This window comes from Seriola dumerili, unplaced genomic scaffold (genome assembly GCF_002260705.1).
Source record: "Seriola dumerili isolate Sdu_G_001 unplaced genomic scaffold, Sdu_1.0 BDQW01000242.1, whole genome shotgun sequence".
NCBI lineage: Eukaryota > Metazoa > Chordata > Actinopteri > Carangiformes > Carangidae > Seriola > Seriola dumerili.
This window is the reverse complement of record NW_019174497.1, coordinates 6,574,167-6,601,193: the sequence shown is the minus strand read 5'-3', so window position 1 is coordinate 6,601,193 and position 27,027 is coordinate 6,574,167. Positions and strand designations below refer to the sequence as shown.

The window sequence follows — 27,027 nt, the reverse complement described above, 5'->3', positions numbered from 1 at the left end:
CCAGGCACATTCATCCAGCCACTGCTCACCAGCACCCAAAAAGAAGACATTTAGTTCACTGATATGAAATTAAAGAATTTCTGTGACTTTAAGTCTTCAAATAGTGCTAGTGAACGGACAGAGACGACACCCATGCTTGTGCAGCTTGCCAGATGAAAGCTTGGATACATTTTGAAAGTTAGTGATTACAGATAGGAATAAGACGACTGCTGCTGCTGCTGCTGTTTTTCCAGACTCTAAGAAGGACGGTCCTTCTCTGCTGCTGGTGTTGAAGTGGGGCGGGGAGCTGACACCTGCAGGCCGGGTTCAGGCTGAGGAGCTGGGCAGGGCCTTTCGCTGCATGTACCCTGGAGGTCAAGGTACCAATCAGACAAGCTCAGACACACACACACAAGCTGTTGAAGTACTCACAGGGGATCTTTCCTCTTTGGCTCTGATTTTAAATGAACTTTTTCCATGGTGTAAAATTCTTTGTTTTTTTGTTTGTTTTTGTTTCTTTGCCCTGGAGAAAACTTTTCTAGAACAGTTTAGCTGCAAAAACATGTTATAGGAGACAAGTTGTAGAACACATTCAGATATTTTCCTCTCTTGACTTTTCCTGTGTGAAATTCAGCTCTCAAAACTCCATAAAATAGGAACTGCTTTTGTGTACAGATGCTCGCATGCCCTGAAGGAAGCAAACACACAAACTTACACACATGTTTTTAAGCTAAAACTCACACAGACATCCACCAAGGCACAAAGGTCATTTCTTTTTAAGTTAAAATAGAAAATGATCGTCATAAAGCCTTGACTGTCCTCAAACACGCACCTTTCTTTGCTCACGAAAGTACAACCATCTGCGGTGTCGACACTGTGTAGCTGACGTACAGCAAATCACAGAAGGTTGAAGGTGAGGTGGACTATTTTAGAGTTGTCAAGCCAGATTTGAAGGCTTCGCGCAGCCACTGGGTCTTTTTTTGTATCATTAATTTAGTAGGTGTGATGTTATAGAATTGCTTCTGACAGAAAAGGAAAGGTCCTGATCTCAGGTTGAAATAAATTCTTTAATAACACTTCTTTTCTCCATGATGGATTTCTGTGGGAACAAAACTCGCAGAGGCTTCTGGTAGTTCAGTCACAATAACAGACGGTGTACAGTCTATGTGTAGTACAAGTCAAAGTCTTGTGGGGAAAAAAATATATTTTCTCTTGTGTAAAGCACAAAGTCTGTGGACAAACACAAACGTTGCCTATGTGAGGTCACACATAAGTCACAGAGGGAGTGTTGGGAAACAACAATGGGAAACAAGGTGCTGCCTGGACAGAAGTGAATTTCCTCTGTTTAAACACAACAGTTCCTTCATCTCCTGATAAAGTCTGTGTGACGTGGTCAAAAGCACCACAACCACACCATCTAATTGAATCCAATACAACAGCCCAACCAGAAATTCTACACATATAAAGAAAAAATAATGTTCAATTTTGCTGTAATTGACAAAGGCTGACAATACTGTTGCCTTGAAATAGATACTGTAAAAATATCTATCACATTAGATAATGATATTTAAAAGAGTAACTACACCCAGGATGAAAATACTGTTTGTGCTGCCATCTAGCTGTTGCCACATGTTGTCCATAGCTTGCGCAGTGCAGTACTTCACAGCGGACAATTGTGCAACAAGCACTACATCACATTTGGGAGTGGACTCCCTACCCACACCCAGCTGTGACACTGGGCATTGTTCAGTGTGCAAAAGACAGCTATGTTTTGCCTTTCCTCAATTCAAAATTTACTGTGGAGTTTCTCTTTACTACACACAGCACCTTCACCCTGACCCTTTTAACCAGACTGAAATAAAGGGATTAACTGGACAAACCTGCTGGTTACACAAAAGTCTTTCTCCACTCTATCTCCTCCAGTGGTTTTAAGTGAGGAATACCTCAATGCTTTTTATCGATCACCCTTTTTCAGGCTTTCCCTCTTAATGCCTCGTTTGCATGAAAACCAGCTCCTGAATTGCAAAGATAAACAAGCTGAAGTCGAACGGGAAACATAATCGGTGGTTAGATACAATCTGTCTCTTTCCTGCTTCTTTTTGTATGAAAAGAAGGCTATTCTCTCACCCCAGCCACTGTTTTCATACCTCTTTCTCCAACACAAGTTTTGTCTATTAACTCTGCTCTTCTCTTCTTACCTGTTGTTGCGCTGTGTAAACTACTAGCCGGTAACCGCCGGTCCCTTGGCTGTGAGTCCCCTATTGACTTTGGTAAGAGAAGGGTTTCCTGGATATCACCGCTCTTCCACTGTTTCTCTCTCATTCTGCGCGTTTGTCGCTCCGTCCACTAACGTGCTCTGATTCCTCCTCCTCCTCATCTCATCATGATTTTGTTCCATTTCACCTGGAGGCTAGTCCTGTTTGTCCCACATTGAGATTGCTGTGGATTGTTTGTGTCGTCGTTGATGTGCTCCCGAGTTGATCCACCGCAGCAAATGTTGTTTTGGTCACCTGCTCGTACACACACATGCAGCTAAAGTGACTGCAGTTTTGGTGTTGTAAGCTAACGCGGATCATCTCACACTAATCCTACTGCATTCTTTTTTTATTTTCATGACTTCTTGTTGTTTGTTTGATGAAAGTCAGTATGTTTTAGCCTGGATCAGAGCCTAGGACAGGGGTAAGTCCCCAACATGTACCACATCTTCCTTTGTCAAATATGGCATGTAACCCAAACATCAGGCTAATTGGCTGTAGACTATATGCATGAAGCACCAGTGTGATTTGATCTGTAGCGTTGGTATGCATCCACCTCCTGTAGCTACTTTAAGTACATTTAGCATGTTAAAAGACGTGTATCGTCTTTGTTCTAGTAGGTATTCCAAAGTGTTTGATCTCATCTGCAGGGAAGCTGTCCTCCATTAATTTTTGGGATTTACTCAACATCTGTTCACTTCACTTTCACTTCATATATAGCTTAAACCACACAATTTAAGTTTGCATTTACGTGAGCCAACCATGTAAAAACTGACACAATCTTAGAGGACCATGCATTTGAACTGAAAGTGATGTTGCACCTGCACAGGCGCTGTGTTGCCTGTGTGCCTATTTTTAATGGAATGGAAATCCTTGGTACTTTTGGGTACAATCAACAAACCGTTGTTTTTTTGTTTCTCTTTTCTTTTCAACTACCTCCCCGACTAAGACGTTTCTTTAAATGTGAACATTACTTTACAGTATCTCGGCGCTGTAACAGGTCCATCTAACTGTGATGCTCGACTCTGTGTACGATCTTCCAGGTGACTATGCTGGGTTTCCAGGCTGTGGCCTCCTGCGCCTGCACAGTACTTACCGCCATGACTTGAAGATCTACGCCTCTGACGAAGGCAGAGTGCAGATGACAGCTGCTGCTTTCGCCAAGGTAATTCTGTCTCTGTTACCTGAGAGACTGTACCTCATGTATAACTAACTGATGTTACTTAAGTAAGAACTCTTGACACGTGGAGGATATAATCTCTGTAAAGATGCTTGAGATCCACTTGTTGCTACACCATGTGTTGCTGACAAATGAGTGAAATACTGTGATTCCCAGTATTTGTAATATGTGCTCCCTTTGTAAGCAGGATGCTTATACCATCACCCATGGTGTACAGTATGTTCACGCTGGTCAAAGGTAGTCGGGTAAAAAGTAAAATATTAGACATGTATATCTTTAGGTGTTCTGGCTGCCTCACATCTTTTGCATATTGGACATACTGCGGCTTGAAAGCTTCCCTGCAACTAAGGGTTGTTGTCATTATAAATTAACTTGATGATTATTGATCATTTTATCTGTTAACTGTCTGTAACTGTAACTTGTTTGGTCGAACCAACAGTTCAAAAATATTGTCCCCTTACCTATATGACAAAGAAATCCAGTGAATCTTGACATTGAGATGCCAGAACAAGCAAATGTTTGACACTTTTGCTGAGAGATTACAAACAAATCTTTGATAATTAAAATGGATATTGAATCATTTCATTTTGTTTGGCTAAACAATTAATCTCCTAATCATTTCAGCTCCACTTCAGAGAATATAGAATCTGGTTTGAGAATTTGACAGAAATAAATTACAGTATTTTCAGCATTAAACACCAGGAAATCAGGCTTCCCTGAGTAAATAACGTGATTTTTAAGAGGCTGTAGATCCACACCAAGAAAATTGAAGTGACTCAAAGAGTAAAGGTCCCATACTTTTTCAAAAATCCCAACTAATCTTGACTGTAGCTTAAATAGAAACAGACATGCCCCACAATAGCTCCAGTTAAAGTCCTCTGGTTTCTCTGCAGGGTCTGCTGGCTCTAGAGGGAGAGTTGACACCGATCCTGGTCCAGATGGTGAAGAGTGCCAACATGAATGGACTGCTGGACAGCGACAGCGACTCTCTGACTGACTGCCAACAGAAGGTGAAGGCCCGGCTACATGAAATCATGCAGAAGGATCAGGAGTATACTCCGCAGGACTACGAGAAGGTATTTGTCAAACGTGATAAATCCTGAAATGTAAATTTAAAATGACTTGAATTTGATAAGATATGACTTGTGCAATGTCCTGTTTGCAAGTAATTCTCTGTGAGTTAAACAGCTGGACGTGATTCTCAAGTCTCCATCTCAGAAATATTTCAACTTATCCACAGATAATGTGAATATGTAGAACATTTTATCAGTGTCCTGTTTCCACTGGGCTCCAGTTGGCCCCAACAGGTAGCCCATCACTGGTGAACTCCATGAAGGTCATAGAGAATCCAGTCAAGACCTGTGACAAGGTGTACACCCTCATCCAGAGTCTGACCTCACAGATCCGAAAGAGACTGGAGGACCCCAAGTCTGCAGGTAGCGTGAACCTCCAGTACCTGTGTTTAGATTCAGGTTTGCAGAAGAGAAACTCTTCAGCTGTGAGATCTTTGCTTTGATCTGCTGGGGTTTACCCGCCTGTATCAGACAGATGCAGACAAAGCTAATGTGTCCACGTAGTGATAAGTGAAGCTATACATTCATTAAGTCTCTGCGAAAGTTTGACGCCAACTCATCCTGTGCTTTGCTCCAGACCTGCAGCTTTACCACAGCGAGACGTTGGAGCTGATGCTGCAGCGCTGGTCCAAACTAGAGAGAGACTTCCGCATGAAGAACGGGCGCTATGACATCAGCAAGATCCCAGACATATACGACTGTATCAAATATGACTCGCAGCACAACGCCTCGCTGGGACTGGAGGACACGCTGGAGCTGTTCAGACTGTCACGTGCCCTGGCTGACATAGTTATACCACAGGTTAAAGCATAACACTGGCCCTGCCAAATATAGAACATAATATAGTGTGTCATTTATAAGGTGTAGAAAATAGCATGCTTTAACCATATATAAATCTATCATTTCTGAGTTGTCTGGTAATATAGGAATATATCCCAGAAAGCCAAAGCTGGGGATCTGTTGAAGTCAAAGATTTTAACAAATGGGTCAAATTAGAGAAACGTACCAAGAGGCATTTTGCAGATAATTGTGGTGGAGATGAAACAATTATATTACAGAAAGGAACTGTAATGTTCCCGATGGCAAAATTATAATGTTTGAGCTAAGAAGGTAATAAGATCCTGCAGTAAAAAAGGAATACTTCTGTGCAAATAAGCATTTCATGCTTATTATTATGGGATTATTACTGTTAAACACACCATGAAAACAGTATAAAAAAACTCAAGGAATAAAATCAAGTGACAGAATAAGTTTTTAGGTCATGGTAGTTCTACAACATAATTTTGCAAAGTCACAGAAAAGCTGTTGAATTTTATATTAAGGCCTCCAGGCATAAATGTGTCACTGATAATCTGCCTTCGCCTTGTGATGCTGAAGAGAGTCCAGCATGTTTCCTTGCCTTCTGAGATGTGGTCCATCTCCTCATTACCATGGAGAAGTAGATTAAAACGAAAGTGAAATGACCTTTTCTTCCTCTATATCTTTCACATCAGGAGTATGGAATCAGCAAAGCTGAGAAACTGGACATTGCTCAGGCATACTGTGTTCCTCTGATGAAGAAAATCCAGCTGGACCTGCAGAGGACCCATGAGGATGAGGCAGTTAACAAGCTGCACCCTCTGTGAGCGTAAAAACCACCACTGAAGCACAAACAAGCACGTTAACGTGCAACTGTGTTTGCGTATGTTTACAGTAAATACTGGTGACGTACTGACTGATGAGATCCTGTGTCACTTCCTGTCCCCTGGTGTTCAGGTATTCTCGGGGTGTGATGTCTCCTGGTCGTCACGTCCGGACACGTCTCTACTTCACCAGCGAGAGCCACGTTCACTCCCTGCTCAGCATCTTCCGCTACGGAGGACTGCTGGATGTACGCTCTGCTTTTATCGTCTCTGACAGATCAGTTTACCAGAGTGATGGTGTCTGTTCTTTCTGTGTCTACTGATGATAATTTTCCAGAATAAGAGCAGATCTACAAATTGATGTTTATATCAAGGTTGCACTGACTGCAAGTAGGCGAATGTCCGTAAAGGATGGAGACACTTTTTGGAGTTGAAGTCAGCTTGGTGGCTATAAGGAACATATCATCAGAGGCCTGCAGTTTTCACTTAATGACAAGGAGGGACCACTCGAGTGATTTTTTTTTTTCTTAGCAATTATTTTTATGGATGAGTTTCTTAAAAGCGAAATATGTGATTATTTGTCTTTTGTTAACGGAGGTGACTCTCCTGATAAGTGTAACAGTCCTACACACTTCTACAGCATTGAGCAGGGCAATTACAACAATAGGGTTCTGCATTCAGTATAACTGTATATTTAAAGGTCCCATATCGTATAAAGTGAGATATCCTCGTCATGTCTTTATTAATACTGTGAAAGTATCAAAGCCTCAGTCCACAGAGAAATGCACACAGCCTGTGTTCAGAAACTTAGCCTTAAAACCAGCCGTCAGGATTTCTGTTACTTTGTGATGTCACAACAAAGCGCTCACCGCTCTCAACCGTGCCCTAAGCCCCGCCCACCTGGACCCACCCTCCAACCTTGCAGGATTTGGTTTCTCTGAGTGTTTACCTGAAATCAACTATATTTTTATTTGATCACTCAGAAAACAGTAAGCCAATCAAAAGAGAGAATCAGAGCCTCCTCTCTTCTGATTGGCTCACAGACCTGTTGTTACTAGAGCTTCAGAGAGAAGCCTGAGAGAGGAGATGTAAAACTACACTGAGATGGTTTTTGGTTCTTAAAACCACAAATAAATCTTCTTGTGGATCAACACTTCAAATAAAGCACAGGAAAAGTGTAAAATATGGAGCTTTTTTAAAAAAAGAAAGAAAAGATTATTACCTCATTGTTGGTAAATACAGGCCAATGTCTCACACCAGTTGCATGTGTTTACCATATGTATGTTCTGTGTATCAGGAGGAGAAGGACCAGCAGTGGAAACAGGCGATGGATTACCTGAGTGCTGTGACTGAACTCAACTATATGACACAGATTGTCATCATGCTGTATGAGGACAACAATAAGGTCAGCCTGCAGAGAGCTGCATTACTGGGGTTGCAAATAAGGATCGACCGATTATCGGCCTGGCCGATTATTGGTGGTAATATTCATCATTTTCCGATTATTGGTATCGTTATTTTTTTTTAACTTATAACCAATAAAATAAAAAGAGTTAACATGTTACTGCATAACATTTTAATAGGGGAGGTGTAAAACATGTTATTTGGTGATGATAATAATAATATATGATAAAACTATTAAAGAGCATCTTTAGGTTACCAGGTGAATCAGTTCACAGGTGAGAACAGCACCAGATCGACCAATTAATTCAAGTCAGGCTCTTTGCAGTCTGTGCATATAACTGGTAATTATTAATATACACTCAGTTGTCAGTTTATTAGGAACATGAAGGTAACACTGATGTAGTCTAATGCAACAGTCCTGCAGTAAATCCTCCATGAAGGTTATAATGTTTGTTTGTAATAAACCTGTTGTTGATTATCATTGTGTTGGATGTCGTGTGTGGACCTGTGTTACATTATAAAAAGGTGTTTCTGTTATTTGCCCTACATTCATTGATATAAATGGGGTGTAAAAAATAATAGAAACAGCTGGACGCCACAGTGAGTGTCCTTATACAGCAGTAGTTTTGTGTTGGCGTATCGGTTTCAAATATCAGTCATCGGTTTCGTTGATTACCGATAATCGGTATCTGCCCTGAAAAAAAAACATATTGGTTGATCCCTAGTTACAAAGGTCTTTCTCATTTATTTTCAGTTTTACGTATTGATTTCTTTATGTCTTTATATCTGTGTGGTGAGCAGGACCCATCCTCAGAGGAGCGTTTCCATGTTGAGCTTCACTTCAGTCCGGGAGTCAAAGGATGTGAAGATGAGGAGAACGTGCCTCTCGGCTTCGGCTTCCGCCCAGCCTCCTCTGAGGTGTGTGTGTGGTTGTCTTGCATTTTTTCGTCTTTTATAAGTGTTATACATTAGCCTGAGACAGTCTGTTTCTTTGGTTGCTCCATTAACAACCTTTTTAATATCTGATGATGCACAAAATAGCAGAACTGTATCTGGAATTAATGAATGGTTTAGCCATTTATCTCTGTTTTTACTTGCTACTGGGGCTTCCTCTCCTTCCTCTCTACCTTTTTTATTTCTTTTTGGTCACATTTGTTGTGTGGTTCTATCTTAAAGAGATAACGAGCTCTCCAGGGCTCCCAAATTGATTAATTGTTAATTATGAATTGTAAACACTGGAGATTTTGCCTGTTCCTCTCTCTGCACACAAAGTTTGATAGTGTTGCATAATTACACTCAGAAGTTAGATGCCTTTTTAGTGGGAAGTTATTTTGAAAAGTTAGTGAGCTCTTGCTTGCACAGTGATGACTAACTTTTTAGTTTTGAGGTATTGTGTGGTAAAAACATAACTCTGTCCACAGGAACGAGATTTAAATAATCATGTAGTGTCACTAGGTGCGTTTCCATGAACCTGCTTAATGCGCAATTTGAAACTGCAAACATGTGAATTTCGGAAAAACTCTCAGATGTCGCAAAAAATTAGACGCTTGCACAAGATGCCTTTTCTGACTACAAGACAAAGCAATATTGCACAAAATTTAAAATGGAAACAAATGTTGTGGCGCCTGCCCTATCATGCCAGGTCCAATCAAGAGTCAGACTGTTGGAAATCCGTCATCAGTTTTAATTAGCATGACATCGTGAGAGGAGGAAACTCAGCTTTGTTTGCATAACATAATGGAACAGAAAAACTTTTTCAAATTTCTATTTTGCACGAAACTGCAACAGAAACCCGACGACTGCCTCTAACTGCAGTTACATTGTAGTTGTTCGTCAACATCAGGCTTTTGTCATGTGCAGATGCACTCTCATAAAACCTTTATGTTCTGCCACACTGGTATTTAGGCCATTATGTTGTGGCGGCATCTGTCTATCTGTGTGAACTGTGTTTAACTCTGTAAGAATACATTACTGAAACACTTAAAGCACATGTTTCTCTTGTAAACAAAGTGTTTGATCTGATTTTGCTGATTTGGTTGGTTCCTTGCATTGAAATAGTTTAGTTCATGACATTCGTCTTGCCTCGTGAAAAAAACTGTTGACAGAAATATTTGTTGTTGCATTTAAGAAGTTTGGTTGTTTTTATCATCCAGTGCATGTGAGTTCATGAACACAAATATATATGAAATGTTAATAATTTCTGTCCTGTGTTCTCTGATCAAATCAGAACCAAGACAAAAAGCCGAATCAGGGCAGTCTGGAGGACCTCTCCCAGGACCAACCAGACCAGGCACTTCCTGTTTCAGAGCCAATCAACATCCAGCGAAGGTCTCCCATGATTCGCAACCGCAAGACCGGCTCCATGGAGGTACCAGTGTAGTAGCAGTAGTGTTTAAGCAGAATGTAGTCTGAATAATGTTAAATGTAGTCTGTCTTCAGTTCAGAGGTTGTGCTTTTGTCTTTTCTCTCTTTTCCTTTATGTCAAACTGTTTATGTTTTTGTTTAAATGAATGGGAGACATCAGGTCCCTGATTTACTGGGGTAACCGTCTCAGTCTTAACCCCTGGTCTCCATGGCCCCCACTCAGGTCCTCTCTGAGACCTCTCCCACCCAGTCCTCCAAAGGCTGCACATCCCACCGACTCTTCCCCTCGTGTTCACGCCAGTCTCCTGAGATCAAACCAACCAGTGGCTTAGGTGGGCACTACATTTCTGGTGTGTGTGTGTGTGTGTGTGTGTGTGTGTGTGTGGTGTGTGTGTGTGTGTGTGTGTGTGTGTGTGTGTGTGTGTGTGTGTGTGTGTGTGTGTGTGTGTGTGTGTGTGTGTGTGTGTGTTTTCTGTACATGTGTGGGGGAGAAAAAAGGGTATGAGAGAGAGAGTTTTTATGCCAACAGGCACACTGACCTGACCTCACATCACATTTATCTCCAGCTGTCTTCACCGATCCTCTTCCTCATCATAAGCCCTGACTTTGACTCTCCCTCACCCTCCCACCTCTCCACATCTCTCTGTGCCTCCTGCATTTCTTTATCTGTTTTCCTGTTTTCCTCTTTCCATCACCCCCCTCCCCTCCCCTCCCCTCTCTCGCTCTCTGATGGTCACATAGCTTCCTCCCCGGCTTAGCTTAGCAGCAGCCAAACAGGATCAGACTCCAAACTATTTAGGCAAGAGGTCAGTGGGGAGAGTTGCATTCACAGCCAACTGCAGGATCTCTGGTGTCACGAAGCGTTCAGAGAGGTACCGATACCCCCGCCAAGTGATAAGGTGACAACATAGTGAACATACTGTAGGTGTTTCTGTCTGTTACGTCTGAGGTCTGCACAGGAATTGAACAATGCCTCTTATGATCACATTAAATCAGTGGACTTTGTTTACTGGAGTTCCCACATCGGTTTTGCTGTTTAATTAACACAGCAAAACCGATGTGGGAACATAACCCATGTCCTAATTACTACATACTAATTGTGTACACTACATAACATGATGAAAGAAATGCAGCATGTCAACAATAAGTAAACTTAACTTAAGGAAAATGTCCAAGGATTTATATATAGATTTTTTTGTTTTTCAAGATCAATTTATTTCATTTTTTGCCGCTGTAATTAGCTCCTTCATTTCCTTTGTGCAATGCATTATGGGACAACAGTGCACATTAACAGCAGACTCAAAAATCAAGCATTTCTCTGTGTAGCTTCTGTGCACACTCGGTCTGCTTAGATTTAGCTTATTGTAGAGGACTGAAATCCTGAAATAAAAAAAATATATATATATATTAAAAAAAAAATGCTGGTCATAAAGCTAAGAATTAAAAATACAAGGCAATATAAAAAAGCACATATTACAGTTGTATATAAAATTGCATCATTGTATTTGAAAGAAATGGTAGCTCATGCACACAATGAGAATTAATAGCAGATTAATAATGGTACAATCTTACACACCTGATGGGCCCGTTAGGTTGGGGTTCGATTTCTTGAAATATTAGCTGGCAGGATCACCAATCAGCATTGTTGTTGACCAGTAAAGAAGCTATGTGTGAAAAAATAGGGTGTAAAAACACTGACTTTAAAGCCAGAACTCATTTTTAAGAGAACTTGTTATGATAATTGCAGATGTCAATGAAGAATAAATATTGCAAAAGAAATTTAAATCATTTGAAATAAGTAGATATGAGAATCTCCTGGTGCGGTACATCCACCACAGCCTAACAAGGTTTCAATTGCTGTAACATCTTAAACAAATCAACACACGCATAAAAATGACTTCTGTGTTGCACCAAATATGGTTCATTCTCTTGCTACGATGAACCCTTAATAAATTAATTTAACATTTGCATTTTATCAAGTAAAATGTTCCAGGTCAGTTGATCTAACCTCCCCCCTATGAAAGGACCCTTGAATGACTCTTGTGTTGCTGTATTAACAGTTCCCAAGGGCATGTAACCTCCAACAACCTGCTAACATGGTGACACTCACACAAGCAGGAAAGGTCGGTGGCTAAATCAAGACGTGTGGACAAAACCATAAAACTATGAATGTGAGAATGGGGAGTGGAGTCACTTTGTCCAAACAGTTTTGTCATGTGCGTTCACTGGGAGTCTGAAACCCATGTACTGCATCTCACCAAGCTACAGGAAACAGCTTCACTACATAGATTGATATTACACAAGAATATAAGATGTGCTTATAAAATCTTTTAAAGCTCTAATTATTTAAAAAGTCAGCAAGTCTTTACCTCTCTTGTGCCAGAGCAGTAAATCGATTAAATGATGGAGTATTTTATTTTAGCAATACATAATATCCTCCTGGAAAAAAGGGTAGTTCTATTCAATATGATTACATTGCTTCTGCTTGCACAAGCAAGACCTAAAAGAGATAATGAAACTAAATGAGTGCAAGAGAGGAAGGAAGGCAAATATAAGCCTTTCCAAATATGAAAAGAATCACAGGTCCAATCAAGTGTAATCGTAAACATCAGGCAAAAGGGCAGTGTGGTTGTAGTGCTTCTTCTCCCTAAATATGTTATCATCATCATCACGCCACTCAAAGCTTGATTATCACAGGTCTGAAAGTAGCAGTTGGTTCTGTGTTTACACGACATCAAAGCATCTCCATCTTAAGCCTCTGGGTATTCTCTGAGTGGAGCCTGCCGGTTTGTTTATGTATTGTAAGTGTGAGGCTGCCGAGTGACCCCTTCCCTGTTCATCTCCAACACCAACAACACTGACGGCTCAGGTCACAGACGAGAGCAGCAGGTGTCGGGGACGACCTTAGTGAGCTGCTTTTCATACCTTCATACTGTTTATAGAACAAAGGAATGAGGCGCAGACTCAACACTGAGGCCCTTTTAATTTTTTTTTCTTTGCAGTTTCAAAGATATTTCCTCCTCTGTGTGGTCTACAAATTCAATATTGATTTGAAAAAATAAATCTTGTATTTATTTTTTTGAAAAAGAGAATTTGGCTGTTTGGTATTGGCAGCAATAACTGCAACTACAGATGGTTTGTGCACAGCAGGGGTCTGAGACAGTCCCATTTCCACACTCGGCCTGTTCATCACGCCTCTGCTGCTTTCTGCATACAAAACACACATGTTGTGTATGCACTATGTGGGTGCATACATATGCATACACCCACATAAGCACACACGGGTCTTATAGATGCAGTCCCTGTTGTGAAAACCTTGTAGCTTGTATGTCATCATTTCTGGGAACAACGTTTTCTGATTGTACATTTTTAGAATCGATTTTTTCACAATTAAAGCGAAAACATGAAAGTCACCCAAACTGTACTTACAAGGTTTTCACACAGGTGTACATCCTTTGAGATGTACACCCACTCATGCCAAAAACTGCCCATAGCAACAGTTTGTTATGACAATAATGGCATGGTGTGTAATGAAAACTAATACTCACCCTTCGCACCTCCACCCATCCCCCGACCCCACACACCTCCCACCCTGGCTCCTCCTCACACAGGCTCGCTCTGCTCTGGCCTCTTCAGTGCCTCTGCCCTCGGGGTGTCCTGTAGCGCCCCCAACCTGCGGGACTACGTCCGCACTCACCACCACCACCACCGAAAACCACCCCTGTCCCCCGGCAGTCTGCCATGCCAGATTGGCATGTTCGGTATGTGCACACCATTGTTTGTCTTCCTTCACAAGGCGGGTGTTTTTTTTTTTTTTTTTTGTTTTTTTTTTTGTTTGTTTTTTAATCTCTATCGTTTTCGAGGTCTCCAAACTCTCTTTCTGGCTTTAAAACTTATTTTTTTTCTTCCTCTTTTTTTCTCTCCAAGCTTCCGATACCTTTGATTTTTTTGGGACATTCAGTATTGTCACTGCTTTTTGGATCAAAGCTCCTTTTCCTCTCACTCCCTTTTCCAAAACAAACCAGCAATTTCAAACTGTTGCATCACCTTTTTGAGCGATTTACCTTAGTGTGCATGACAACGGCACTGATTTGACAGCAGAGATGACTGGCTGTGCAGCAGATGCTGGGCATGCAACCTTGCATTGGATTGTGTGACATTATAGGTGATCAGTGTTTTTCCAGAGCAGCATGACCACTCACTGATCACACTTCCGTCTTCTTGGGTCCGAATGTGCTGGAATGTTCTCTCCCTGTGCATGTTGTAGTACATTATGTACATAGATCCTCTCTCGGGGAATTTCAGTTCATAATTAAGTAAAGTAGTTTTTGTGTCTGGAAAACAGAAGCCCGGCTTTTCTCATTAATCACAATTCATGGTAATCCTCACATTAAGAAACTCAGCCTGTTATTTAGAACAGATATATTTTCAAGACCCAATAATCCACCTTTACATAATCCCCAGTCACATTCTCCCTCTCTACACTTTCCCCTCAGTTTTATGTTGCCAATGGTGAGTACAAGCAAATTGTTTTCACAGCCACCAGGGGTCCTTATATTGGGTTTAATTATCCCAAACATCTGTGTTGGATATCATTCTCATGGTCACATCTGTTTAGTTAAACAAGTTTGTTTAGTTGCTTCCAAAGATGAATATGACACCCTCAGGCTAAGTCAGCAGCGGATCATTTTACTGGCAAATTATATGTATCCATATGGATACATATAATACACACTGGCTAAACTAAAGGGAGTTTCCTTCCCACTGCGGGTTTGAAACGCAGGAAACTGAGGTGTTGAGTTTGTCCACTGGGTGTCACTCTGACTGCAAGGCTACACACTGCCACGAGCAAACCGATGTTTTCCTCTCTCAGCTCTTACATCATGTTATGTGCTGCTCTGTGAGAGACAGGTCGGGTTTGGACTGACGTCCATGCTGTTCATTTAAGGGAAGAGACAGCTGCTTCCAGACAAAATATCAATCTGTTGTTACAGGAAACGTAAAAGGAAGTCAGTCCTGGTTTGAATGCAAACCTGAATGCCAACCTTTTATGTTCCCCCACAGCCCTGTCAGATACATACACCTTAATCAACACCACCCATCATGCTCCAAATGTTTTTTTGAATGGATTTTAAACTTGATGTAATTTAACACTAGTAATGTAATGTAATGTAGTGATCCTGGATCCTGGAAAAGAGATCAGGCTTAAAACCTCAGTTTTTCTCATTAGGGTTGGTCGAGTTTGCATTGCTGCCACTTGGAGTTAAAGTGGCAGAAGCAAGTCTTTTGTTCAATTCAATGATTTATTTACAACTGGCTATAATCAATATTTCTGTATTAACAGTGGATCACATGACTACTTTTGTATGAAAGGGGTCACCTGTAGTGATGCAACCACACAGAGCCATAACCTGACTCTTCAATTCCCCTCAGCTTTATTGATCTCCATACCATCTTTCATCATTTTGTTTTTTCAGGCTGCAACTTTATTGTTTTGATCCACTCTTAGCTCTTAAAGCACTGTACACTACCTGCTCAGCACCAGGCAATATACAGACGGGGTTAGTGGTGAACATAGTGAAGCATTTAGCAGCTACAGAGCCAGTTATTTCCCTCAGGAGTTGGTGGAGACCAAAAACAGAGCTAATAGAGTGATTATTAGACCTATTTGTCAGGTGGTCAGAAACATGACTTCAGTTCTTGTTTGGGTTTAGAAAACAAGAAATAACATGTTAATTAATGAGATTTAGAGGTACATGTTGGTAGATTGTGCTGCTTTTGGACAAAACCAAGCTACACGTGTCCCTCTGCTTTTAGGCTTTATGCTAAGCTAAGCTAACAGGCTGCTGTCTGTAGCGACATATTTGCAGTATAGACATAATAGGGATATCAATCTTCTCATCTAATTCTTGGCAGAAAGGTGAATAGGTGTATTTCACAAAATGTCAAACTACTGCTTCAAAGCCAAAAAGAAAGTCGGAAGCTGATTTTAGGACAGGTAGAGAAGGGAGAGTGGATTCTCAGATTGTTTCCAGTCACAGAGTAACGCCCTTCAGATTAAGACTCAGCATCACTCCTCCTGCATGTTTATTATTCAACCAAAACATCCATCATTTACTCCTCCACCCCATAACCTTTCCCTTCACTTCCTCTGATAGCCTATCTCCTCTTTGTTTATTCAGAGATTACTCTCATTTTCACGCATGTTGTTTGGCAGACAGACATTGATGAATGGACAGGCTACCTCTCTCTTTCATCCTGTTTTTCTCTCCTCTTTTTTTCCTCCTCATGTTAACACATACAAACAGGCAACCAGGCAGACACAGGTACCAACAGTCCCAGTAATACCAGTTACCTTTCTTATCTCCTCAGAGCTGTTCTCTATGCCGGCAGTAAAGAGATTTTCTGTGTCGTTTGCCAGGCATCCGACTAATGGTATGTCTGTATTTATTCAAGTTCATTTCGACACTCCTCCAGTTTTCCTTGTTATCTTGCATGACCTTTTTGTGGGAAAACATCTCTTGTGTTTTCTGTTTTTGGGGGGTTTGACGTTTGGCTGCGTTAATTACATTAAACGTCTCCAGGATTCAAAATTTTTCTCACGAGTTTCTGTTTCTCCGCACACACCCTCGGTGTTTGTTGTACCCTGTGTTGTTTTCGGCCCTCACCTCTAACACCACCTGCTCTGCCTGCATTTGTTTAATTTGCCTCTCTGATCCCGCTGTTTCTTCACAGTATGGATGTATGTGCCCTATGTGGGATATATCTCTCCTTCCTCAGATATATTTCCACGTGCAGATAATCTGTGCACACATCATAACATATCCTCTCCTGCACTTTTTGTTCATTTTAAATCATTTATTCTATTAATTTCTTAGTTTTGGCTACAAAAGAGTCATTTAAAACCAGCCTTTTCTGGTTGAAAGTTTCCACATGCATCATCACTGGTGGCTGTGGTCAGATAAATGTCTTGCATCTGTAACTGCACCCAACAGTGTTGTCATGATGCACTGATCACACACTGGAGTGCACCTCTACGTCACTGCCGCAAGGTGAGAAGTTAAACCACTGGATGTCAGAGGAAACATTTTTTTCAGGGGGTTTTAGGTTGATCTTTAAACTACAGGTGAGCTGCATTTCAACAAGTGAATGAGGAGCTCTTCACCAAATCACACAGTAAGATGTCCTGTACTGGGATGTTTTGAGTGTTCTTTTATTCATTTGCTGGTTTTTGACTCACATGTTTCAAGTAACTGGAATTTTTTTTTTTACCTGCACATCCAACAGGACAAGGATGAGTTGTGTTCAACTTCATTTAGCTGGGACAATAAGTCCATTTAGTCTTGGAGTTTTTTTTTTTTTTATTTTTCATTGATTTCTCAGTTGTCAGCGGAACTTCTGCTCACCTGTGAATCGACAGGAGTGTCAGTGAAGACCATGGATCGACTGAGGTAGAGCTAAAAACTCCTGCACACTGTGTACCACATTCTTAGTTGGAAAAAACTTTATTGGCGATGTTTCAGTGCACAGGCTTTCATCAGGTTATTGTCATCATCAGGTAAAATAACCTGATCTGTGCACTGAAACATCGTAAATAAGTGGACTAGACAATGTGCCATAGTTTTTTCTTGCTCAGCCATTGATTTCTCAGTGAAGAGGGTTTTCTTTTAATCACATTGATTTATCAAATTAGTGCCATTTCACTGGCAACTTTTTCTAATTCTGATATAATTGACACGAGCTGTAATAGTTAGCCATTCCATTGATTAGTTGATTGAAAAAAATCATGTTACATTGGCGACTATTTTTATGGTTGTTTAATCATTCATTTTTTAAGCAAATATACTCTGGCTGCAGTTTCTCCAGCTGCTTTTCTGTCCTTTATATCATTGTATTAGAATATGTTTGTCTTTTGGGCTGTTGGCCAGACCAAACAACACATTAGAATATGTTACGTTCAGGATATTATGATAGCACTTTTCACCATTTTCAGATATTTCAGAGACCAAACAGTGAATTGATTAACCAAGTAAATAATCATCAGATTAAGCGATAATTAAAAAAATTGTTAGCTGTAGCACTATAATTGAAAGAACCTACTTGTTCTGCTTTTTTAAAATCCCACTTGATACTGAGTGTTTGTTCTACCTGTTGGTTGTGTCACGACCGGCTCAAAGCCATGACAAAGAAAACAGGAGGCAACACAAGGAGTTAAAGCAAAGAGACAATTATTTATTTTTAACCATCGTTTAACTCAAAGAATCAAAAATACTGCGAGGTGTGGGAGTCAGTCTGTCAGTAGTGGTAGCGTGAGCGCACGAGTGGAGAATGGTGTATGAAGTGTGGTCAAAAAACAAAAGCATAAGGAGAAGACGAGGAGCGTCTGGAGCATCGCTTCCCTCTGTGTCTCGCTCATCGGGGGAGAAGCGTGGGGGGTTCAAGTAGCCCAGAGGGCCCAGGTGTGCCCAGTGAGCCATTACCCAGCCACACCCACTGGACTCTAGAAGAGAAGAAGTAGACACAAGCAAGCCTCCTGGCCACCAGCCACAAACGGCGGGGGCGTCACAGTTGACACACAGTAATCCACTCATACAGCCAGACGGTCGAATCTAACTGACTATTGTACAAAGAATGAAGGTTCAGCAGTTAATGAACAGGTTTGCTGCTTTCACACTCAGTCTCGAACACGTCCGTGTCCGTTTGTCTTCAGTGCCGTCTCTCGGTGTCACCGGGGAGTAGCCAATGAGCTTGATGTGAAGTTTTCTTTATTGAGAGTAACTCCTCAGTTATTTGTTTCTTATCATTATTAAAGCTGCAGTTTGATTCTTGAAACGTGGGTGAGGTAGTTTTAATCCACCACGGTGTATGGGGGAGATCATTCATGTATGAGCTCACTGATGGCAGCCCCACTGGCTCTTTTAGACTGAGGAGGAGCAAATTAAGAGCTGCTGCACAGCACGTAACTGACAACAAGTCCTGTGAGGATATGTGGATGTCACTGAATGGGGTTTTGGATTGAGATAAATAGCTCAGAAACAGCCCATCATGTGTTGTCCGCCTGATTAGTGTTGACTTGACCTCAGCAGGAGAAATTACATGTCGTCCAAAGTGCCAGGATCATCTGACGCGTTCAGAATGACGAGCAAAGTCTGTGTCATTCAGAAATCTGAGATAACGTTGACAAGCGTTTGAACAAACTACAGTGATGGATGTTTATCTCCAGGTTCTTTAGTCTGTCAAATTGAAATTTAAGACCTTAAGTAATAAAAATGACTTGGGTAATCATGAAAGGTGTTATAGGGTTAGGATGATAATATAATATGATATATTACAATATAATATGTATAGTAAATCATGTTTATTGTATAAATAAGCTGTTTTCCTTCAGCTTTGTTTCTTAAGCTAAATTCTGTGACCTGCAGCTACTTTTACTTATTAACAATCAAAAACCAAAAGACAAAAGAGATAAAGATTATATAATACAAGGTAATGTCTGTAGAAGTAAAACACAGTGTGAATAACAAATAGAGTGTGTAGTTGCTGGGGACTTTTATTGAAATCATTTAAAACAAAACATTGCTGAGAACATTTTCAATTGTATATTTTCTTTTAGATCGAGTCATAAACCAGTCACATGACATTTTCACAGAATCAGCGCAGTGTGTCAGAGTGAAATGCTTCTTATTATCTTTTGACTAAAGTAGAACCAGACACACACACACACACACACACACACACACGCACATGCACACACTGTTGAGAGGGAAAACTAATGTATTTATTTTTATCCATTTGGCCGCGGCCTGAGGAAACCTGTGGCACTCACTGAGGAAATTAGCAGATTACCTCTTTCTATTCTGATTCTCAGTGGGCAGTTGTCTTTTCTCATAACCTTGTTACTTGGTGAAATATTGTATCACATAGGGAAAGCAATATGTGTACTGTCTGAGTTTTGTCATTTGTTTATGTTGAGTGTTTGAGCAGCAGAAAGGAATTTGTGATTTTTTTCTTGTTTAGTCAAATATCAGGAGATATGTTGCTCACTTGGTCTTGCACTGTCTCCTTAAATCGTTTTCCTGTCGTGGCTGGATTAACTGACCAGGGAAGAAATTGACCTGTAGTTGTTTTTAAGTTGGTTTTTTTTTATTAAGCACAATCTTATTCTGTATGAGCTCCATGTACACTGAAATAAAAAGGCATTAAAATAGATATACCTCAGGTATAGGGGACAAACAGCATGGACCTCAAGATGGTAATAATGCATGTTAAAGTACCTATAATCGATGTTTTTATAAGAATAATGTATGAAATGGCAACAGAAAGCAATATGACGATGTGAAAGTGGTTGCTCATAGTGATGAACCCACAGAGGATTATCACTTGGATCTGCAGCTCCCCTCCTGACTGACTCAAAGTTGTTTTCGGCCACAGCAGCCAGATGTTTTTACAGAACAAGCTCTAAAAACCCACTGCACACTCTCTTCTCAGCACCAAACATCTGCCAGATACACTTGGTGACTAGCTGGTGAACAAAGTGGATCATTTAGCGCTGAAATAGCCAGATGTTGGCAGCTGTTAGACACCAAAAACAGAGCTGAAAGAGAGGGAATATTAGACTTACGTTCGCCATGTGACCGAAAACATGTCTTTTGGAGGCACTGAGAGTTGTCCTGGTAGTTCATCCAGCCTTATCACAGAGTCACAGGTCTCATATACACGTTCTTTATTTGAGAGAACCGTCACGGCACCTGTTTGTTGTCTTCCACACAGTTGTTGTTGGGGGGGGGGGGCTTGCAAATTATGGGATGTCACAGTTATTTCTGGTTTATAGATTTTCTCTTTGAACAATATTATTGCTGACTGCTGTTGTGTGAAGTATATCTGTTTCATTGATTCCTTTTTAACTAGTGATTTTATAGACTATTGGCTGCTGTCTTTATTTGACGTCAGGTTTTCTTTTGTCTAAACGTTTTGCTTTGAAATGAGAAGGCAGGAGTGTGTCAGTTGTTTGTGTATGGCTGCAGCAGTGCTCAGGCATGGTTGGTCTGCTTCATTCACAACTTAAAGGTCAACACGTGTATTGATTAAATGAAGTCACGCAGATTGAAACACAAGCCCATTCTCCATTTTCTCATGTTTTTTGGTTTTTTTTTTTTGGTCTATTTTTCTATTCAGACTCTTTATAAACACAGTCCACCTCCCTAAAGCCACACTGCTCTTTTAGCTCTGTGCTCTCATGTGTGGCACAGCTCCTGCCACTCCTCCTGCTCCACTGTACTTTCTCTGTCTCCTCTTCTGTCCCTACTCTGCCTCTCGCCCCTCAGAGCCCTCAGACGAGCTCCATGTCGTCCAGCTGCTGGAGGGGCTTCCCGCTGAGCTGGCCCTGCCGGGGTTTGCCCCTCTGGCTGTGGACAGGGCCATGGCCCACCACCTGCATCACTGCCCCTACCACCTCCGCCTCCTCAAGACCTGGCTGATGTCTGGTCAGGAGCTCCCAGAATCCCTTCACGGTCAGCTCCCGTACTCCCCCGCTCACTTCCTGTTGCCTCCTCTTTCGTTCACCCGTCTGGAGCAAGTGGGACGCAGCCAGTCCCAGCTGAGCTTTGCATCGACTGTAGTTTAGACTGTGGTTTTTCCAGTCTGGTTTTGCGTCTGTGCATTCATCCTTTTTCTTCTTATTTCTGCCTGATCATCACACCTGCAGCCCTGCTCCATTTCATGCCCAACTGTAAACCTGTTCCTACTTCTCTGTGTTGTTTTGCATGACAACCAGAGGGTTAACAGTGGCTTTCAAAGCGAGAAATGTCCATCTTCCTCATCATACTTAAAGTCACAGTGAAACAGCACTTATTATGTGTTGATTAAAAAAAATCTATATTAAATGATCTTGTCAGGACAGGAGCAGCCTGAGATCCACCTTCTTCTTCTGCTGACTTAAAGTTAGAGCATCTTCTGCAGTGCCACACATTGAAGGAGAAGGATCTGATCACTGATTTGATTGCGTTGTGCAAAAGTGAGCATGGTTTTGTGAACACAGAGCAAAGCAGAGAAGTGCACCACACCTCCCTCACCTCTACTGTTACACCTGGGGTCAGAGATGAGGGTTAAGTGAATAAAGTAGACCTCTACAACATTCTTTGGAAACAGATCTCTGATCTCCAACAGCTACAACCACCCACTAGCTAACGGTCAAAAACTGGTTTTATAGGATGGCTGACGTAAGCTTGTCGCCCAAATCACATCTGATTGGATGGATTTATGTATATGTCCCCATGTTAGTCATTAGTTTCTATCCACATTCAGTCGAATTTTAACCACATTTCCAGTTTATCTGTAAAATAAAATGCAAATTAATTTGTACATGCAAATATTGTTGCTGTTGCATGAAGATAAAGAGTATGTAGCAACCCTAACTCTAGCTAGGTCTGTAGTCAGGTCTCTATAAACCTTTGCAGAAGAGATGATGTCATACAAGAGTGACAGTCAAGAATAGAAAACATGAACAAGAAATATTGCATTTATGTTTGTTTCATACATTAATTTGAGGATATTATCATTTGCTCCACACAGATCTGATGTTTTCATCTGCTGCCATGAAGCGTAAAAGTGTAAAAGTCACGTGCTTCATGACCATTAGGATTTATTCACCAAGTCTGTTTGTTGTATTTTCTTTTTTTATGATAAACCAACTTTCCCACCTCAGCCAAGCATAAACAATGTTTGAAAACTTTTCCAGTGTTTCCACCCTACACACAAATCAAAAATGTGCATAAAAACAGTAGGATGGAAACGCACTCGGAAAAAGAAAAACTACTTGTATATAGATATTAATTAAAACCAGAAGATAACTGAACAATGACCACAGGAACGCTTGTTAGAACTTTTTATTTCACTGTGGCTTTAAGGCTTAGGTCTATTTTATCCCTTGTCCTCCTTTGCACAAAATTACACGTGCCTTTTTTCCAAACAAAAAAGTTTTTATTATGAGGAAACCTCCATCAGTTTCTATCTTTTCTTTCTAAATGTTAGAATCTGCACAAACAGGACTAATTGCTCTACATGCATGCCGGGTGGGCACTTGATGACCAGTGAGACAAACTCTTCTCTGGAAGAAGAGTTTCAGGCTTGTCTAACTGCATTGTGTGCATGCTCCATCTGGAGTAATGGTTTCTGCACAGGACATGCCTTTTTTTTTTTTAAACTGGCACTGGTCCAGTAACGAGCTCTGTCTGTAGACTGGAGTCAGAGGTGTTGATGGCACCAATTTGGCCTTCACACAGCAAAGGTCGGGTATTGGGCTTCACCGTGTCTCCCCCCAGTGTTCTGCAAAATGTGCTTCCTGGCCAGGTGGCAGATATGAGAGTGTCTGTTGAAAGATTTGGGTCATTATCTTATCCCTCATTTTAATTGGCTAATTAAGTGGTAGCCTGCTCATAAACTGCTGATTTTATAAAGTGTTTCTGGAGCACGTCTTGGCATGTTGTGCAACCTTAATGGAGCTGCACAATTTGTAGGGATAACTGCAATAAATTACAGATGTTTTGCTACAGGAACCAGTAGATTCACATTTGTTTTAGCTCTGTCACACTGAATTTTTCTTTTGCTCTTTTTAAATATCATCGTTCTTTCTTTTCTGTCCTCCTCTCTTTCTTACTGCCTGTGTTGGCAAGTGGCTGAATGTATGGTGCAGTGTAGCATCAGTGTTTTTCCTGCTCCCACTGCATCTAGTGTGTGAGCTGAATTTGATATCCACATGAAGAGGCTGCAGCAAAGATAAGGAGGAGGGAAATGTGATGAATGCCATCCAGTTGCTGTTATTTTTATACTGCTCCTGCTTCATTAGACAGCTCAGTAAAGACAGAATAAACAGTTAGAGGGGAGGATGAATGTCATGTAGTAAACCTAAAGAGCGCCATCAAACTCATAAATCATAAATACGTGATACACATCTCTATCTGCTGAGTCATCAAACCACTTCCTCCTTCCCTCCACGTCCTTATGATATCGCAGGTATTATTTTTCCTTCTGTCATCAGAGCTTTGGCAGAAAGATGTTTTCGGTGTTGAACAGCAGTCTTGGCTTGGTCTAATGAACAAAGCTGCTTTGGCCAAAATCCAGTACGGAAAAGACTGAAAGATTAAATACGCCCTGTAACAACGGTTAAAGCAGCTGTCTGTCATGTGTCCTGCCCCTACGGTCCTGTTTTACTTTGTGTTGTGGTGTATATCAGACAATTGGTCGACAAAGAAATGTCATGTAGAGATATTTACATTGTCGATATAAATCGGAGTGAAAGCAGAAAAAACACAAGCCTCAGAATCATTTACATCTTCCTTGATGTCCATGAATGATCCCATGAGAAACATTAACACTGAGCGACTGAACAAATTACCATCTGGAGAAATTCATATCTGGACCCTTCAAGACCTTGAACGGTTCTTGTCCATTAGCTGCTGCCGACAGTTCGTTCTGCTTGTGTCGTTAGACTAGACGACTTGTTTTAGGGAACAGCCGTGAAAAAAATCTGGAGTCGTAACACATTAGTCATGGAGACATGCGAGGCTGATCAGCATGCTCTCTGGGGAGATGGATGAACTGAAAGCACTGCGTCAACCTCCATCCATTCCCTTTTTTTTTTTGTCATGGAATGACTTCATCGTCGTGTTCGTTGTCAAGCTGCACTGAATGTCCGTGGACTGTTTTTGCTGTAGGTTTGTGTGTTAAAGTCGACTCACCATGGCACCGCTGTGTTGTTTCTCAGCAACATGGACTATTTTCCAGGTTTTTATGTAAGGAAAATGTATTAAAGTACATGCATGAATATACAGTATATCCACTTAAATTTATGGCAGTGGAGATATATTTATCTTCATCATAATGAATATTCTGAATATAACTATGTACAGCCTATATAATGGACAACACATCTGTTTTCAAGTCTTTTTTTTAAGATACCAGGATTGTGGTCAATTCACTTTCAATCCACTTCTTATCAAAACCAGTAAAATGATTGTTACAATTGATCCTTAAGGAGAAATCATCTTTCATGTTGCCCCCCGTCATCATCAAGGTCAGAGTTCATGACAATTACTGTCCTCGTCAAGGACACTTAGGCGGCCCAGATTATTTTTATATGGGCCAATTTTTTTTCTTCCCTCAAGCTGTCAGGATTATTGGAAATCCAAACTGACCTAGGTAAAAACACACATATATATATATATATATATATATTATTTTAACATTAATGAACAAAGCTGCATATCAGCAGAAGTTCTCCTGCAGCGTAAACGATGCACCGTCTTTCTGCTTCCTGATGGCCCATTATTGTTGGCAGCACCTTGTGTCTAATGTTGGGTCTCATATCCAACATTGACTTCAAGAAAAAGCCCTTTAAGCATCAGTTGTTGACAGCTATGACTGACGTCACTACGACAACAGTTTGCAGCTGGTGGTTTCTTAAACTTGATTAATCACCGTATGCATCACCTGTACCTTATTGCACATACAAAGCTCCGTAAAGTTTATTTTATGAGTAAATTACCAACCAAACGGCAATCAGAGAACACAGTAATCTGTGGCATAATTTCATCACTTTCAATACAAGTCAGACTCCAGACTTTAAAAGTCTGTCCAGTGTGCCAATGATTAGATTAGAAATTCTCTTCCATGTGGTGTGAATTAGAGTGAATTGGTGCACATCCTCTTACTGTACATTTATGACACAGTGATCAGAACAAAACATTTTTGTTGATATGATCTCACTAACCAAAGTATTAACCAGTTAACATCAGCCTTATGACTCATTATATGTCTGCCGACATATATTCTGGTTAGTTACTTTGACTACTTTACCAACTGTCTGTTGTATCAGCTGCTGTGAATAAGTAATAATATAACTAACTGTAGATCTTACAGCAGCCTAAAAGTTTGTGTGGCTAGTTAACAAATAAAAATGGCCGCCGCAGTGAGAGCGTGAACAGCCATCACGCAGAGAGAGCTGTAACGTCACCGCTCCTCCACCTGTTCTGTCAGATGGAGAAGTGGTACGATCAGCTGTGTGTCTGTCTGTCTGTCTGTGTGTCTGTGCTGCAGGGTTTGAAGGCTGCTCCATGGTGCCCTCTATCTATCCACTGGAGACGCTGCACAACTCGCTCTCTCTGAAGCAGGTGGACGAGTTTCTCAACACGGTGTGTGAGAGCAGCAGCGAGGCCCACGCCAAAACCATGAAAGGTGGGTCAACACTGTGAAACAGCAATAGATAGAAACTTTTTTTCTATTGTTTAGTTCTCCACTAATTATAAAATGCAGAAGGTTTCTTATTTGGAGGCAAAAAAAGCACAAGTTGGAGTCAAACTTTTTAATTATAAAGTATGTAATTGAAGGTTAGTTTTTGTCCAAACCATATGCAATATTTGAAAAACTGATTTATTGTAAACAGGACAATTTTGCAAGAAATTTGTGCCTAAAATTCTGCATTGATGCCTCAAGTCTATTTTGTTGTGTTTTCCTGATGCAAAGTAAAGTGCAAACACTGAATATTTGGACAGTCCCCCTTTTTTTGTGTTTGTTGGGTGTTTATATTCATACTGGGTGAATGAGCAGTTCAAATTAAATTACTATTCAGAAGGACAGTGACCCTGAACACAAGGCATCCAAGATTTATTTTAGAGAAAACTTTGGGTCGCTCTTGAATGTACAAGTCAGTCACGTGACCTCAATTCAAATTATCAAGTGATTCAATAGAAAAATTCCTCAAAATAAACAAATGATGGACGACACAACATCACCAGGGAAGCTCAAGCTGAACCAAATATTAAATACGATGACTGTTTGAGTTAATACTAACTTGTCCAGTTCCCTTCAGTGTCCTAAAATATTCCTGTAATATTGATCTAATCAGGCTGTAAACACCAGACTATACTGTTGCTCCAGTAATAATTATTAGTAATAATTAGTAATAAGTAGTAATAAGCTTTGATATGTGACATTTGGAAACTGATGTAGATGTGTTTTCTGTCTTGGCTCCAGCGCTCTCCAGTCTGTTTGACTCTCAGAGCCAGACGTCTCTCTACAGCCCTCAGCAGCCTCTGTCCTCCTCCGGGTCCGAGACGTCTCTTCGGCCTCCAAGTCGGCCTCTGTGGCGTGAGTGT

The 27,027-nt window shown here is 40.9% G+C and overlaps 1 protein-coding gene across 5 annotated transcripts in view; it reads left to right on the top strand.

Annotated features, from left to right (window-relative positions):
* Positions 1–27,027, top strand: part of LOC111229914 (inositol hexakisphosphate and diphosphoinositol-pentakisphosphate kinase 2-like) — a 54,207-nt gene that overhangs the window by 21,165 nt on the left and 6,015 nt on the right. For 2 of the 5 annotated variants that reach the window (XM_022756443.1, XM_022756442.1), the window contains 14 exons: positions 234–359; positions 3,278–3,399; positions 4,308–4,490; positions 4,709–4,850; positions 5,065–5,288; positions 5,981–6,108; positions 6,243–6,357; positions 7,407–7,514; positions 8,315–8,431; positions 9,741–9,881; positions 10,101–10,209; positions 13,489–13,638; positions 25,970–26,107; positions 26,906–27,019. In XM_022756443.1, coding sequence (XP_022612164.1) covers positions 234–359; positions 3,278–3,399; positions 4,308–4,490; positions 4,709–4,850; positions 5,065–5,288; positions 5,981–6,108; positions 6,243–6,357; positions 7,407–7,514; positions 8,315–8,431; positions 9,741–9,881; positions 10,101–10,209; positions 13,489–13,638; positions 25,970–26,107; positions 26,906–27,019 — 1,917 coding nt within the window. Of the gene's footprint in view, positions 1–233; positions 360–3,277; positions 3,400–4,307; positions 4,491–4,708; positions 4,851–5,064; positions 5,289–5,980; positions 6,109–6,242; positions 6,358–7,406; positions 7,515–8,314; positions 8,432–9,740; positions 9,882–10,100; positions 10,210–13,488; positions 13,639–16,249; positions 16,313–25,969; positions 26,108–26,905; positions 27,020–27,027 lie in introns of all 5 variants that reach the window. The other 3 variants (XM_022756446.1, XM_022756445.1, XM_022756444.1) reach the window with 2 other exon arrangements.